Here is a 17,175-nt window from a genome sequence, read left to right as displayed (position 1 = left end):
TCAAGGTCAGGCAGTACTCGTCCTGTTATGCCTTCATTTATTAAGGAAAACCTTCTAATACCGCTACACTACATTTACCTACTAATCTAATGTGCAAAGTCAATATGCTGCTCTGGGAAGTTAATACAATTTAGCCGTGACCTGGATTGCTTTTATGCCCCTGCAGTCCGTCACATATGACTACAACACCGTGTTCATTTGTACCTGTTAGGGGACAGTTTTGCCATAACCGGGAGTTAATGAAACGCTTTCATGAAATGGACAGTTTGTTTATGTAGTCTCTAAGACAAATAGGACCTGTGAAAACTCCACCGGCCACACTGCTGTTTCCAAAACATAAATCATTTAACTGATAGTGACAGATGGCTCCACTTCCGAGGTTAAAAGGCTACAAATTAGGAGCAAAACCAAGAAATCCTATCCAAATGAGGACATTTTGTTCCACTAAAGACATTTCCTGTGAGTTTCAGTACTATGGCACTTGCAGCTATAATTATTATGAAATGTCTTTTATTGAACCAAAAACTAACTGAGGATATGACTATATTTTTCATCTCTTTTCTCTCTTTTTTTTTGGTTTTTGTAGATATTGCAAAAATGGAAAACCACCTGGAAAACTACAACCTGACTGTAATTTGAAGAGTGCCCATGTGTAACATTAGATCTATCACTAATCGAATTTCCCAGAAAAGGTCATTCAAATCACAAGACAATCTCTTGCTTTTTTAGCCCTGAGGGGAGCTGACTAACGTCTGGGTGGGCATCGAATATGAACTGGGATCACATCCGCTTGGGAAACTGAAACAAGACAAACTCTTGTCCTGCTGTGCCATGCTTAAAGAAATCAGTCACCGGGATTCAAAACTACTGACTCCACATGATACAGAAGAAGTGGACTCGTGCACGTGGGACCCTCGGTTAATGCAGCCTACTTTAAACAAACCTGTGCAGCCTGCTTTTCAAAGAGGGCTCGTTTTTTTTAACCGTTATTTGAGAAAAATGAGAGCTACCCTAGCTGCTAAGTGGAGATAGAGTAATTAATTTCAGAGTCTGTCAAGCACGGAAAAGCACTCACATTATCATCATTTAGAAGCAGCACTTTTATAGAAATGTCAAACGGCAGAGCTGGAAATGATTATAGTTCTGAACATGCCATGTCACTTTGAAGACTGAAGTGAATCACAAGTAATTATAGCGACTGAGCTCGTTGGCTTTTGATTATTGCTGAGATTAAGCAGAGCTCTTCAGCTGGTGTGCAAAGGCTTGTACTCATATTTAATTTAGAGACACAAGGTAAAAAAAAATCTAAAAAATTTCTGCATCTTGAAAAGGATACCACCCTATGCTTCCCAAAATATTTTGCACGTTCGTCTGCCCTTTCTTGATGGGGAAATAAGCAGTGCTGAAATGCTTGTTGTATTTGGCCACACTGGAAGAACACTATCCCAGGAATTTCATGCATCCCAAACCTTTTGCCCACAATTCTGCTGGGGGAGACGCACACACACACAGTCACATTCATCTGCTAATCACAAGAAGTCAGAGCAAACCGCATACCCGTGGTCCCTGGTCGCCTTGATCCCCCTGCGGAAAGAAGGAAAAAGAATTTGTCTTCAAATGAAAGGGTCAAACAAATACCCGAACACGCACGCATAAATACAAAAGTGCGGCGCTAATGACGAGCTGAGACTCACACCCAAATTACAGCGGTATAATTCAGAACACATTGATAAGGAAAAATAATGCAGGAACCCTCAACTATCCATTGTGGTTGGGAGTAAAATCACTTATGATAACATGGACTGACATGGATTGGATATGAAAGACAGAACAGGGAGAGAGCGGTGGTGTGAGGTTTGGTGGGTGCCGTGCCAGATTTTATGCCCCAGAGATCTCTCAGATGGCTTTCTGCCCTTTTCGGGGGTAGATCCCTGCAGAGAGAGCGCGCAATCCTCAAGCAGAAAACATTTGGTTTCAAATCGATCAGCATGGTCGATTGTGGCTTTATCACATTACAGTAAAAGCCCAAACAAAAGCAAAGTTTAGACTCAGTTTTTTATTATTTTATTTTGAAACGAGTGGTGGCGGACCAAATGTCAGACAGTGAAATATAACTGTAATCTGTCTAGAATTGGGTAAGCGAACATCCTTAAACCATCTCATTTGGTGCACGTCGCTCTCCTGTTGGCTCAGTTTACAGTTTCACCACATCGGTAAAATGAGCCGACCAATCTTTCACACATGGATGGGAATTGTGCTCAAACAAACTTTGAATGCGATGCCTGAACAAATTTCAAATAAAACATCTCTTGGAATTTTTTTGTAATTTTTCATTGGGCCCTTGTTCCAAAAAACCCAGATTTAATGGGAAAACGGTTTATTCATCTTGGGTGGGAAGAATGCACACAGTTGTTTTTCATTTCATTAAACTGCAGATGAAGTGGTTCACATGAGAAGCATGAACATGCATCTCATCAGCAGGAACATAGTTAGTCACAATTATCATAATCAGCCTCAAAAATCATAAATCTGCTGTTGTAAGCCAATCTGATGCACTCTACTTTTCCTTGTGTTAAAGACCCAGTATGCGGGGTTTCAGTGGCTCTACCAGGAAACACAGGATATGGCTTTCATTCATGCTTTTATTTTTATTACAGTTTTCATTAAAAATTCACCTACAAATAAGAATCATCAGTTTCTATCTACAAATCAAAAAGCTGTCTCCACAGTATGTGGACCTTACTTTCACACCATTTCATTGTATTTCTTCTGCTGTACACCACAGCAGTCCTTTATTGTGATATTACCCAAGTCACTGCATAAATCATTTATTGATGAATGAACTGTTAAAGTCTTAATCTTCCTCAGGAGCACGTTAGATGTTTGCACTTTAAAGTTCCCTTTTCTATAAGTGAATTCAGGGACTTTAACTCTGGTGTAAATTCCTCAGGCCCACATTTTGTCCCCGAGTCCTGCAGACTTATAAAGAAACTGTGCGGTTATTTTGCATGCTCAGCTGCTGTTTTATGGAGGAGTGCTCAGTGAGGCATTTAAGGGGTTTCAACTGAGGGCTCAAACTTCTGGTCTTTAATGCTCTGTGCTATAGATTTGTGAACTGCAGGCTAATCTCAATACTAGGACTTAAGGTCAGGATGAAGTGGAAATGCAAAATGAAAGAAGCAGATGATGAATGGTGCAGACCAATTATCCACGTGAAGACTAAAAGCAAAGATATTGGATATTAAGGATATACATGTGAAATTTCAAGAAAATTCATTTAATTTCTGTGCAACAGTAAATTGCAAGCTAGCATGAGTCCGTTAGCTTTGCATGTGAGCCCAGAAACCACATGTGTACAGGTCTGACTATAAACTCTGATCTATTCCTCTGTAAAATACAAGAGTTTTCCTTTGATTTCACAATCATTTTAAGCTGACTAAACATTAAGGGCCAGATTTATAAATGGGTAGCGTGTGAGCTTAGAGCTGGGTTCCCACCTGTTACACGCAATGTTGTCACGGCGCTTCCTTTGTAAATTCCAACATTACCTTTTTTTGCACTAAAACTCAGTTTGCGCTAATAAATCAGGTCCTCTTTGATCTGACTTACACAAAATTAAGTAAATGTTAGCTTATGTTAAAAAAAAACATAAGCATTGAATGTACCGTTAAGATTCTGACAATGATGTCTGTCAGTGAAATTTGAGGCTTTATGTGTTGTGTTATGTAATCCTAAATGATCTGTTTCTTAGCACTGACACGGACCCACCCTACAGTAACAGTTAGCGTAGACATGCGCCATAATTGGAGCTACAAATGCATAAAAAAATGTTTGTCTTTGTGTGTGGATTCCCAAAGAGAGGGGAGTGGAAGGACTTCTTTCAGGACACACAGCACAAAACTGGTTTCAAAGAGGGAGATATCTTATCAATTCACATAAAGAAGCTGCAGAACTGTATTTAGAAAGAAATCCTGCTGCTACTTCCAACATAAGATGAAGCAATTTGATATGAAAGTTTGCATTTCTTTAACCTCCAATAATAAATATGAACCAAACCACTGAAGATGAAGCTATTCTTGATTGCTTTAATTATTTATTGTGTATAGATCTTTTGCCTCAGTCGCCATACATGCATTGGGAGTTGTTCTCCAACTGCACAGTATGGCTGCTGCATTGATGCATTTTTCCAATGAACAGCACCAACCAGTGCAGTATATGTAGGCTTTCATGCTGCACACAAGGGGAGCATCTTGCATAGCTAACTAGGTGAATTTCATTGCCTTTAGACTCTTAAGAAAAAAGCTGTGGGATGTCAGTATTTCTTCATATTAACTGTGCAACAAAAACACCAAAGTATACAGTTACCCACCTTTTCACCCTTTGGACCAGGAGGGCCCTATGAAGAGACAGAGAGAGAAAAAACAGATTGTTCAAACTATTACAGCATAAAAAAAACGAAGAAACTATGTTCCAAGTCACTTGTAATTGTGAAGACAATCATGATGTTGTCTGGAAATATAACAAAACTATTTAAAACCGGGGTGACCAATCACGTTAAAAAACAAACAGAGCCGCTAAGCGAGGCTCGAACGTCAAGAAGTGAGACACAACTGAAAGATTAATAAACTGACTTTGTGTACTTTCTGACATCTTTCACGATTTGATTAAAATCCGCTGTCACAAACTGGGAAACAGTGCACTGTAGGCAGCAGGGCTTATGCAAACATACAATTAAAACCTAAAACAGGCCCAAATCAAGTCCATGTTTACTTAGAGGATCAAATCCAGCAATCTCCAACCAAGTATTGGCAGGCACGTTGTAAAAAAATGTGCCCTGAAAAAGAGGACTACGTCTTTTTTTTTTGGTGAGGTAGCTTCCAGCATCCGTCAGTCGGCAGGCAGCACCTCCTGGGTGGGCTCTGTAAAAGATCGTGGAGTTAAGGAGAGGATCTGACAATGAGGTGTGCATCCACATGCTGAGCTTAACGAGTACGTGTTAAAAACTGCTTCTTCTTTTTAAATTCAAGTTGAATGCTGAAGTATGTTGGGTTTTTTCTTGGGAGGTCAGGCATTTGATCATCAAGTATTAGATCATCAACTAACTGACCACCCGCTTAGCAACAATGTTCCTGAGCTCCTGGAGAAACTGCTGTGCCAGTATTAATCTGCATTTCACTTACAAAAGAAATCCTATTTGCTTTCACTGGCCATAAATAAAATGTGAATATGAGAACAGATCAGAATCTTTAAAAACCACAAAATGATATGCAGGTAAAAGGAACAACTTGTTCACGAGTAGTTTTAGCATTAAGCACAAAAATCTGTAGTGGTTAGCATTCCAGGCTAATCCTGCTCTAACGCTGTTTGTTTCCAAATACAAAAATATGCTGACACTAATCCATAGATTGATGATATTAGTATAAAACCTGTGTTTGGATGCTGTTCCTTTCAGTCTATGGACCAGTGACCCAGAATAGCAGGCTTGGGCTTCCACTGCGCTGGCACACATTAGCAGAGTCTAAAACTGAAATGCTCCAGAGGTAATTCAGCAGTTTTCCTCAGCCAATTTCTGCCACACTGCTGAGAGGTAAGAGAGCCGTAGCCAGGTTTCTCCCTGCTCGCTGCCTTTGGATATTATTTTTGATGCTTATTTAACTGTCTGTAACTTTTTAGTTATGTATAGTAGTTCGTGCAGTCCCAACTGGATCTGCACAGGGGCTAATTTGCCTTGGTTTTGGGGGTTGTGAACCTGCACATCAAGCTTGTGCGGTGCATCATCCCATTTATTTAAATACGAGGCTTCCTCAAGCCTCAGCGCAGGCCGTAATCCAGACACAAACATCTGAGGACGTGCTCCTGCTGTTCCTTGACCAGCCGTGCAAAGAGGCACAACACACTTGTAAATACAAAATGGGAATATTAGGAAAACAATGTTTCCGACTGCAGTTCCCTGGGGAGGAATAAAGAGGCAGAATATTGGAATCAAATGTGACTTTTACATTTATAATGATGCTGAGGCATTCCAGAGGGGCTAAATAAGTTTCCAATGTTTTCCTCAAAAAGGAAGGCCGCTAAAGGAAATTGGTGAAACTTTGTTTTTTCTTTTTTCTTTTCTTTTTTTTGTTTGAGGAAATTGCCTTTGGATAATGGGAGGCTATTGACATTACTACAAACACAAATGGCTGGAAGAAAAAGAAATATAAATATAAGCACTGCATCGTTTCACAAAAGCCTGTTTAACGTATGATGCTTGGCACTAACACATGCAGTTGGCGCAGATAATTACCAGGCTGATTTGCTGTGCGCCACATTATGTGTAAATGAAGGGAAATTGCAGCATTATATGATGTAGCAACACAATAAATCCAGAATGTGGAGCAACATAATGAAACTTCATCAAGCCCATGTTGAGCTCTGATAACTGGGAATAAATAAGGATAATGTAGCTGGAGGTGTTGGTTGGGCCAGTTGGTGTCATCCTGGGGTTTAAATAGATATTCTTTATTGTTACATCATTACTGAAGTTATAACTGTCATGGTCCGCGGCCCGGCGTCCGGGGTGCTGCTTCATAATGACAATAACATTATGAAGGTGCATTTTTTAACCCAAAACCAGATCATTCCCCACATCTTATCAAAGGTATTTTAAATTAATTTGAGTTCAATTTCATTGGTGTAGCGCCAAATAAGGAAAAGACCGCAATAATCAGAAGACCCCCTATAAACAAGCACTTGGTGAGAGTGGGAAGGAAAAACGTCCTTTTAACAGGAACCAACCCCCCTGCAGAACGAGGCTTAGGGCGAGGCAGCTATCTGTGGCACGTGGTTTGATTAAGTGAGAGTAAAAATAGCAATTCAAAAATAAACCAAGTAAAAACAAGTCAACAACATAAGAAGCCCAATGGGATGCAAACTCCGATCTCATTGCTGATAAACCTGCAACTTTTCCAACCTAATTATGTAGGCTTCTAAAACAGGCTAGCTATCTCTTGGGAGCTAGCATCCAAACACCAAAAGACACCTTGTAAGTAAGGGCAGATCAAGCATCTGATGAGATATTATAACTGAGTTTAAATGCCTGTAAGTGTCTTTTTTGATAATCAGCACTCCTAAACATATCAGTCAAATTTTAAAACTTTTTCTCTTTTTTTTGCTGAAGTGGAACGGTACTTTTGGCACACCTATATCTCACCAAACAGTAATTCCACTCTTCCATCTGGACATGAAGCATGTGGAAATGATTTGGCTGCACAGTGTGCACCTGCTCATTATACGCTTCATCATTTGCACATCACTTAGAGAGACAACACGTGCTGGAGCTTTTCCAGAAGGTTTAAGCAAGTGCAGCAAGGGTCTTTTATAGAGACTATTAAAACAGCTCTCTTGCAAAGACTTTTTCCAAACTGTACTACAGTGGAACTGCAGTGTGTGTCTTTGTCAAACCGTCTCTGCAGCTTTGTGGTTTCAGTCTGCCCTGAGGAAGCTTTCTAATCAGCACCTGTGTCTGCTTTTCACATCTATTTTACTGCTTCTGCTCTGGCTCTGTTTCATAAGCAGGTGCTCCTTGGGTCATGGCTGTTCATTAGCAAGTTCCTCTGCTGAACACGATTAACCCTCTACAGTGCTTTCCACACCTACTAGATTGCACTTAATTCTTAAATGACTGCATGCATAGCTTAAAATAACAAACTAATTAGGTTTGGCAGAGGAGCAGTTCACTGAAATACACTTCACGTTGTTTGCGTTTTCTTCACTTTGATTTTGTATAGATCAAAAATGTAAGATGCATGCTGAATTAAAAGCTTTTTTTCAGTAAAGCCCTACCAGTGTTTGATGTTTGCTAATTACGATCTGTGTGTGGATTCTCTCCATCTTCCTTCCACAGTCCAAGGTTAAGTGTGTTAGGTTAATTGGTGATAGCAAATCGGCCACAGGTGTGAATGGTTGTCTCTGGCCGATTTACGTGTAACACGTTACAAGGAAACAGTTTACTGTAATCACATTATATTTTTCAGTGACACAGTGATGTAATGCTTTGTTGTATTAAATTCAGTAATTACATTACAGTTACAATTATGATGTTCCTTGTGTTACAACGGTTCTTCAATTAGCGACATGCCATGTGGATTAAAAGAAAATAACGTCTAACAAACATGTTTTTTTTCCGCTACAGTCAGCTAATTTGAGTTCGCGTGCAGTAGGAGGAAAATGTTGGGGTGGTCTACAAAGGAAATATGCACATTAACTCCATTTTTGTTGCACAAAAGGATAATAGCACAATGGTAATGTGTAGACTGCATCCAGGACAAAAGTAATTGCACTGGGTTCGCTGCAAGCATATGCACAGATAGCATGCTAATGCTAAGCTAGCCAAAAACCCAGAGCAACATTAGCTGAGTGGATGCTAACCCCAGACCAGCAGCCAGAGCCTTAACTTCAACAGGTAACAAAAGTAGCGATGATTTGTCAGACTTGTAGCCTCCTTTTCTACCTGTTCAAGTTTTTGAAGTAGAATCACCGTGGAGATCGCTCTGAAAGCTCTTTGGGATGACTTCCAGCTTCGTGTTCATACGTAAATACCAAAAGAAAGATAGTACGTGTGTCCTCATTATGATAGGGATTTGTAAAGGTGTGTGGGTCATTTTTCGGAGTGTCAAGAGAGTAATGTAACCAGTACAGTAACAAATCACTTTCTCCTGTGAATAATAAAGTAATGTGCTGTATTATTAATTAGTATTGTGTAGTATTAATATAATACAATTGCTTTCCTTGAGTAACAACCCAAACACTGGTGTAAAGCCTGACCTTTGGCCGTCGGGATAGGCTCCAGCTGCCCTGCGACACTGAACTGGATAAGAGGAAGAAAATGGATTTTTGGATGAAAATCTTAAAAGAGCTTCATTTCATGAGCAGTAATAACCTCCTGCTCAGTTTAATGCAGTTTTTCTTTGGTTAAGCTTTACAACAGTGAGAGAGATACAGATGCTTTGGAAACGTCACTATAAACCAGCCTGAATGCATCATTTTATATCCTGAAGCCAAATAACCCTGGAGAAATAATGCAATATCCAGCAGAAAACACTGAATTGTACATTACTCAAACACAGTATCTCACAAAGAGTTTTAGAGGAGGTTTCATTATTGCTCATAAAATCAAGCTTTAAGAAGAAGAAACAGCTCTTTGGGGATTTTAAGATCTTTAATTCAGAAAACAGAGTCAATTTTTATGTATGTATTTACTTCAATGAAAGACTTTTCTCTTTGTCACCTAAAAGCATTACTTTTCTTGCGCATCTGTTTATGCCGTATTCACTTTTTTCTGTTTTTTTCCCATATTTTGTGTGAATCTGGCATACTCTCTGAGTTATTTCCCATAAAAATCTCTTCCGCGATCAAGATTACTCCCCACGCGGGCCGTCCAAAACACTAAACATGTCCTCTATATGTGAGCTGATGAATGCAGCCACCCCAAAGCAGAAGCTCTTATCCACTTATTGAAAATGACACATATCATACAGACGGTAAGCCTCACATCATCTGCTGCTCAGTGCTGGGCAAACTTATGTCAAATTTCCATCTTGAGATGATTTGTAACAGAACATCCTGTATGTATGATATTGTCAAGTTTATGGTGGACCACTGGATCAGGATTAAGCTTCTTTTTTTTTTTCCTGTCCAGACACATGTCTAGCTTCTCATTCGAAGCCAAACCAAGACCACTCTCTCCTGCAAAGGCCTGCACGAGGAAAGCCCTGCCACCTTTAAAAAAAAGTGTGGGAGAGAAATATGGAAAGGTCTGCGGGGAAATATAAAAAGGCAAAGTGAACTGAGGCCAAACCCACAAGCAACATGGAGAACACTGTCATTTAAATCTGACAATGTAACTGACTTCACTTCATATTAGATGGAAAGAGTAAATGATGTTCAATAAAACAGTTCTGGCACTGAGGTATATTTCATATGCGCCTCCTGCAATGGTGATTACTAAGAAGTGAACAGATTGCGCAATGTCCCTCCAGAAAGCTTTTCATCTGTTCGACTGCGGCTTAGGCCTGTCGAGCCAGTTTTCATGAAACTTGGTGGAGAAGGTGAAGGAAGACCCGTCTGCTGGTTCCTTAAAACCAGTAAATAGGGCACTGACCTTAATGGAAGAGCGCCAGTTAGTGCTCTGTGTTCTGATACGTTTCGACCCTGTGTCACTTACACACTCATTAGCTGACCCCCTAATTTATTCATAAGTCAATTTGATTTCTTTAGTTCCATTTTCATGTCAAAGAAATTATGTGATGATGATGATACGGTTTCAACCACCGCGGAAGCTTTTATGTGCATTGTTTCTATAATAGTCCCCTTTTATATCTCTAATTTTGGTGTTTATAAATCTTGGCCTGATCTGGAATGCAGTGACAGATTTAAATACACAAATCATGCAATTTTGTTGTTATTCCTCACATATTTCTTTTTTCATTTCCCTACAATCAGTAAGTAAGCAGTTTAACCTGTCATTCGTTATGAATGTCCATGCTCAAGCCGCAGCAGCACACAAACTGAAAAGTACATCTTTTCTGTCAGGCTAATTTTGAGCTGTCTTGCATAGAAGTCAGGACACCGAATATCCATTCTTCACATTCCTCTTCTAATATAATTTAGTCAAAACATGATGGATGAAAGCAGCACGAGGCGAGGGGCTGGCTCGCGTCCACAGCTTTAGCTGTTGTTGACACGAGCAAAACGATTCTCGTGGGTTTTGGCCGCGAGCTGCTTGTACAATCTTGCGAGACAATCCGCATAATCCGACGAGATGCAAAAAGTCAGAGATGTGCGTGCAACCTCTGTCTGGACTCGGTTGTATTCGTTTTCATCGCGGTGACCTGTTAAACTTATCGAGGTTCAGAAAAATCAATCCATCAAACTGAGCTAATATCCTCTTTTTGTGGAAGCGGGGCCAACTGGGCTGGCAGCAGTTGCTGTAGCCTGAACTACCGGCCACATGGATCCAATCATCTCACCCTGGAGCACTGGCATCTCCGAGAGCACAGGCAAACAACTACCGCTTTTACAACTTCTTCTTTACAGGCGCGCTCCTTTCACACAGCCGCACAATATCAATAAACATGTGTACACAGGAAGTTAAGAAGCTATCCTCCGGGCACCAAGTGTTGATGGGTGAAGAGGGGGCAGGTGAGGAGGGGTGAGTGGGAGGAGGGCCACAGTGAAGCGTTCGAAAGGGCTGAACCTGGACTGAAACCGAAAAGTCAGAATCAAATTTAATCCGACTGACTTCAAGCAATAATTCAACGTTTTTGTTTAGTTGCTGGGATAAAATTGCTATACTTCAGATTCCTAATTTATCTTTTACTTCTGGGATGGCTACAGCTTTAAAGGTTGAGCAGGTCATTCAAAGTATCCTTGTGCAAGACACTGAATCCCAAGTTGTTCTTGATGCGCTCATTGGAGTGTGAATGTCAGACAGAACGCACTTAATGTAGAAAAAAGTGCTTGTGTGAATGTCGTATGAGGCACTTGAGCGAAGTAGAAAAGCGCTTTATAAGTACCAGTCAGTTTACTCCAAATCTATGAGTTCTTTTGCAGCTTGGAAAGAAACGAATACAGCATTGCTGCTCTCAGCATTTGCTCTCCGCACTGCAAAAGTTCCCTTTTGACATTGCAATTATACTGAATCGCTGGTGTTAGAATCTGCAGCACGCTCTGGTTCGATTGTGCATAAAGCTCCAATACACAGAAGGACATCCAGTGCAAACATGTACACCTCCATCTGCTAGTTCTGCATGGGAACCTTCAATCATACGAGCATGGGCCCCAGGGGAACTTTTCTTCAAGGCGGGAAGCTAATGGAGGACAGAGATGTGAGTAATCAGAGCAAAATGGGCAGGGACGAACGACCACAAGTGGCTGGTGCTCGTCGGGGGAATCTGGACGCAGAGGTTAGGCAGGGATAGGAAAACCACACTGGAAAACTGACTTGGGAATGGCATCTGGTTCCTATATCCACAGTGTATCACAATTAGCCGGCATAAGATGACTTTAATGTGTTATGTGTGTGTGTGTGTGTGTGTGTGTGTATGCTTGTTGTTATGTGTTTGGATGTTCTTGTGGGAGCAGGGACTCTGTGAACTGAGGAAGCCGATAGTGCGACTGGTTATATATTTACGTATGTGTGTGTGCGTTGTTTAAGTGGTATCAAATTATACAGGGAGGAGATCCTCCCTCCCGCAGGATCTCATCATTCCCGAGGAGAGAGGCATTTAAACAGCTTTAACACAAATTGTCAGCATGAAAAGCCAAATGTGCAGGCCAAATTTTTCCATGTGCAATACGTAAGCAAATTTCTGACCCACAAAATTCTTGTTGCGGACATGAAATGTTGAGGAACGGACAAGGCTCCACTTGGAAAAGTGTTTCTTTCGCTTCTTCTGCTGATTCGATCAGAACCGCACACTGGCTGCTTTTATATTTCTCATCATTTGATGTTGTGAGCAGGAGGAAAATTCCTTTCAATCACAAAGTTGTCAAGCTTTTTTCTCTCTCTCTCTCTAAAACTGCGAGCTTAACATTCATTCGGCGCTCCTTCAGCGCTACATCCAGTCATCCCTGTGAGTGTTCGGCTTGCTCAGCGAGCCAAAGTACGCGACTCGGTTGGCCCGAGAGCTGCACGTCGTCATTTACTGACAAACAAGCGCCGCTGATGGGCACAGCGTGAGCAGAGGACTAACGTCGAAAAGGTCAAACTCTCAATGTTGTCACATCCAGTGCCAGTAGGCTTGTTCAAGCACCGCTGCCCTTATGAGTCCAAGTAAACGCTGTCATGTCCGATAGATCCACTTTCAGCTCTTGGCGGGACTCTCTTCCCTGCCAAAGCCTGTGTGTTGTCTGCGCTCCGGCCTCTCCTGTGATGCTACGGCTGTTAGTGGACGCTTAGTTTTAAGCATACAGAACCCCACAACGCAGCAAAAAGTGTAAATGAGCACGACTTGTGAGAATGCAAGGCTTCCTCCACAAACGTCTCCTCCTCTGCATGGCAGAAGTCATCAAACTCCAGCTGGAAGATGTTTTATTAACAGGTGTGGAGCCGCAGCGCATATCAGATGAAGGATGAAGAGTTGAGGGCGCCCGGACTCCTCTGCTTCACCCCAACATCGCCTCTAATCCCTGCTCCGCGACTGCATAATTCATAGATTGTGACAGATCAGCTCCAACCTGCAGCGCTGGAATCTGCGCGCAGATGAAGCGGGGAGGCGGAAACCTCTTGTCAAATACAGACACGACCAGATTTATTTACCTCATGGCTGCACTGTAGCCCTGCTTGGCCGCAGATTTCGTTGTGGTACACAGACACGCTTAAATGAGCTGAAGTTGGTTTGATGTTCCCAGTTTTTGTATCGCTTTCAAATATTTCCCCTCGTCTTTCTGACCAGATTTCAAAGCGTGCTACTTTCTCTCTCTGACTGTATAATTTTAATTTAGTATGGCATTCAGTTTGTGCTGAGAAAAAAACACTCATGCACACACAGATACACACAGTGGAGGGTGTTAGTGGGTACTTGACTGCAGCCTCAGGGATGGTGTTTTATGCTTGATTGGCACTAAATGGTGTGCACACGGAGTGGCGAGCGCTCGGGGTTGATGTTTTGACATGAAGCGGCTTTTTCAGAGGCACAGAAAGATGAGAAAAGATAAAAAAACCAAGTAGGAAAGACATGATAACTTCGCCTCAGCTGTCAATTCGAAGAACCCCCACCCCCCTCCACCACCACCCCAGAGAATATTAATGTGCGGTAACCGAAAAAGAAAATTTTTTCGGGTTTCGGTGGCAAGGACGGGCAAATCGCTCCTCGTGTAAGTACTCTCAGTTGAAAATCATCTGTAAGGTGTCTCATTTGAACATTTTTCCAATCTGTCTGGAGAATAACAGGAGATCTCCAGCAGCACGTCGCTGGACAATTGAGTCTGCGACGTGAAAGCTGACGAATGCGCGCAGGCTCTGGAAAAAGACGAGGAAATCAAAACAACGAAAATCGCTTTTCCATATCTGAAGGCAATCAGGAGCCGCCAAAGAAGATCTTCCCTGATGACTTTTGATTGAGGAGACCTATTCTCTTTCTGTCTCTGCAAACCGCCGGTCCCCGTGCGTTCATCGGTAGCTTAGTAACGATTAAGGCACATAGATCTGTAATGACTTCTGCAGCGGTCGGTTTGTTTGGCTCCGAGGGCTGTGTACAATTTACGCAGTGTTTCCAGAGTTATAGCGGGAACTGCTGAATATTCATGCCGACGTGTCCCCTGCCATCCTCCGGTTGGCCATACCAGATGTTAAAAAAGACCCATATGAGATCACTGACACCAGAATGGGCTTTTTTTATTTCAGAAACAGATTTGGTGAGCAGTGGGTGAGTCATTGCCAGATCACAGCTTTTTTTCCCCCTCGGAGCCATAAAAGCTGGACCCCTACCAAACATTTAGAGCACGTTGTGCTACCTATAAATGACTTCATCAGAAGGTGACCTGTTGGCCACAGCTGGAACACTGTCAGGTACTCATGCACAGCAGATTCACTGTCTCACTCAAAGAACCATCCTAATGAAGGCCTAAATAAAGATAAAGTAATAGCAGCATCCCATACGTTTATTGGCAAATCCACCGTCTCCTACTGCACGAACATTTCAGCGACGCTTCTGGGACTCCGATCAACTGTTGAGACACATCACAGTATGATTTTATTTGTCAGATCTAAGGCCTGGCGCGAGGGGCTGAGAAGTAAGACCACCTGCATTTACTTATGTCCCAGAACCCCGGGAGCGAGCGTCTGAGAAGGCTCGGAGGATTAACTTACAGCTTTTACAGCTCAGTCGGCACACACTATTATACCTATTCAATCACACCAGCCTTCTGGAATATAAAAAATTTTAACAGAGCTCACCCGCATGTACACACACACACGCACCGACACACACAGAGTACCCGCTTGACCTGCTTTTGCTGCAAACTGTCACAAGCTCTGGCGATTATGTATGTATGTATGCTTCTCTCTTCATCTTTAGGGAAACTCTGAGGTTTTCCATCTGAAAGACGAGCGAATCTGCGATCACCCGGCGGTGTAATGAGGTGAGATAATCTCTTCGGGTTCAGGGCGCTGGCAGGGACAGATGCTGGTAGCGAGAATTTTATAAAGCAGGCTGCGCAGATGACGGGTGAGGGTGCCTCATAGGGGTAAGCCAGTGATAAAGAGTTTATTTTAATAAGTCAGCGAGACAGCTGCTGAAATTTCTGTCAGCAAGTGTGTTGTGATTTGTTATCTTTTACCGGTACATAAACAGCAAAAAAAAAAACCACTTTTAAAAAAGTAACTTTGTCCTTAAAGTGCATTTCAGAAATAGCACTTAGGCAACTTATCAAAGATACATTATGAAATGATATAGCACAGTTATGTCCATCAGCTAAATCTGCATAGATGTTTAGCTTATGTTAGGGGAAAGACTGGGAGCGAACATAGTGAAGCCTCCATCATTCAAAACTCCCTAATTAACACGTTACATCTCGTTTCTTTAATCAATGCTAAATATCAGCGTTTAAACCCAGTGTAATTGTTTTAAGGAGGATTATGTGCAGGATTATTTCCTGAGAGCCTGAAGTATAAACCTCACCTGGTTCTTTCTTTCCTAAAATATCAAACATTTCCTTCTTCTTCTTGCTTGCATTTCTTTTTCTTGTACACAAATTGCTCTTTGCAGCACACATACCATCCCAACCTGCACTTGTCGCGTGCCCCTGCATGTGCCTTTTCCCCTGTAATCTTATACCTTACACAGCGGCATGCTGTCTGCACCTCTGTGCATGTCTTTTGCTCTGCCTTTACCTTTACGGGGTCATCACAAACGATGTGAAGCAGGCATACTTACAGGAGGTCCTGAAAAGAGAGAGGAAAAATCCCTGGTTAGTGTGTTTTCAATCAGCGATCAAACAGACACAGATCATCAATATTCCACAGAATTACTAAGAACAGAAATCAGCCTCTAGCTGAGAATTATTTTTTTGGATAGGACCGTCTTCACATTTCATCTTTGCCGCGATGCGTTCACTGACGATGAGGAATGGGAGAAAGACGGCCTCTTTCAGTAATCTTTCTACCTTACAGCAGAGAACAAAAGACTCCCAGCTATTTACCATACCGCGGTGGGGCCAACAACAGTCACCAGGCCTGGTGATCGCATTTTACATTTGCGAGTAGCTCCGATTTCACTGCTACAAGAGGTTGTGTGCTTGTTAAAGAAATACCCGCACTTTTTTTTTTTGTGAGGTGACACTCGTCTTTTGCCCAATTACTGCTGCTCAAAGGACTCGGTGCCAGCGCACTTCAGGGCTCCCCAGAACCCTGCAAATCATTTGAGGTCTTCAGGTTCTTATTAAAAAGGTACCCAGCTGCTTTAACACTGAAATAGGGTTTTTTTTCTCCTATGTCCTTGAACGCTTCTTCTTCATGACCACTGCAAATTGCTCCTACAGCTGGGGATTTTAAGGAGCCGCGTGTTTGAGCCTCACTGCTCGTTTGTTTTATGGCTCGTTGAGTTACAGTGGACCACTTAGTTTTTAATAAACCTGCACCACTATGTTGTTGTTGTTTTTTTAAGTGTTTCAGCTAGTAATTATGAGAAATCAAAGAAAAAAGTGTGATTTAAGGAAAGAAAAGGTACAATTTCCGATAAAGAACATAGCAGGCACCTTAAAGGTTTGAGGGTCTACAACTGTTACAGCTTCTTGACGGCCAGAGTAAAATCAAAAAGCACTATTAGCTGACACTGTAGCGTGTCATGTCTTTTATAATGCACAGTAAAAGTCACCAAGGCTCGGTTTCGCTTTCCGTTCTCACACCGTGACTTCCACTCGAACAAACGTTCAACCTTTCCGTGTGTAAAGTGGAACTGCTCACCTAATCCAAGCATCAATTCCTCCTTTTTTTTTTGTGAGCGCAGGAGTCACAGACCTGATTATTCAAACGGGGAAAAAATATGCGAGGAAACGTCTAACACTTTCCAGCATTGACCACCTGCTAGAACAGTCTGAGCCTGTGGCTTCTCAATGCTACAAAACCTTCTTCATCCTAAACTGTCCTGCCACAATTTTCCTTTCCATATGTTAGCGGTAAACAAACAAGAGATC

General features: G+C 41.9%; 1 protein-coding gene across 1 annotated transcript in view; it reads right to left on the bottom strand.

Annotated features, from left to right (window-relative positions):
* Positions 1–17,175, bottom strand: part of col25a1 (collagen type XXV alpha 1 chain) — a 149,433-nt gene that overhangs the window by 46,047 nt on the left and 86,211 nt on the right. Inside the window, exons 4-6 of the mRNA XM_080298332.1 lie at positions 15,918–15,925; positions 4,370–4,396; positions 1,558–1,584 (exon numbers count right to left, since the gene is read on the bottom strand). Of these exons, the coding sequence (XP_080154458.1) occupies positions 1,558–1,584; positions 4,370–4,396; positions 15,918–15,925 (62 nt within the window). The remainder of the gene's footprint in view (positions 1–1,557; positions 1,585–4,369; positions 4,397–15,917; positions 15,926–17,175) is intronic.

Source organism: Astatotilapia calliptera, chromosome 3 (genome assembly GCF_964374335.1).
Source record: "Astatotilapia calliptera chromosome 3, fAstCal68.1, whole genome shotgun sequence".
In the NCBI taxonomy this organism is placed as follows: domain Eukaryota; kingdom Metazoa; phylum Chordata; class Actinopteri; order Cichliformes; family Cichlidae; genus Astatotilapia; species Astatotilapia calliptera.
The sequence above is the reverse complement of the archived record's forward strand: the minus strand, read 5'-3'. Positions and strand labels throughout refer to the sequence as shown.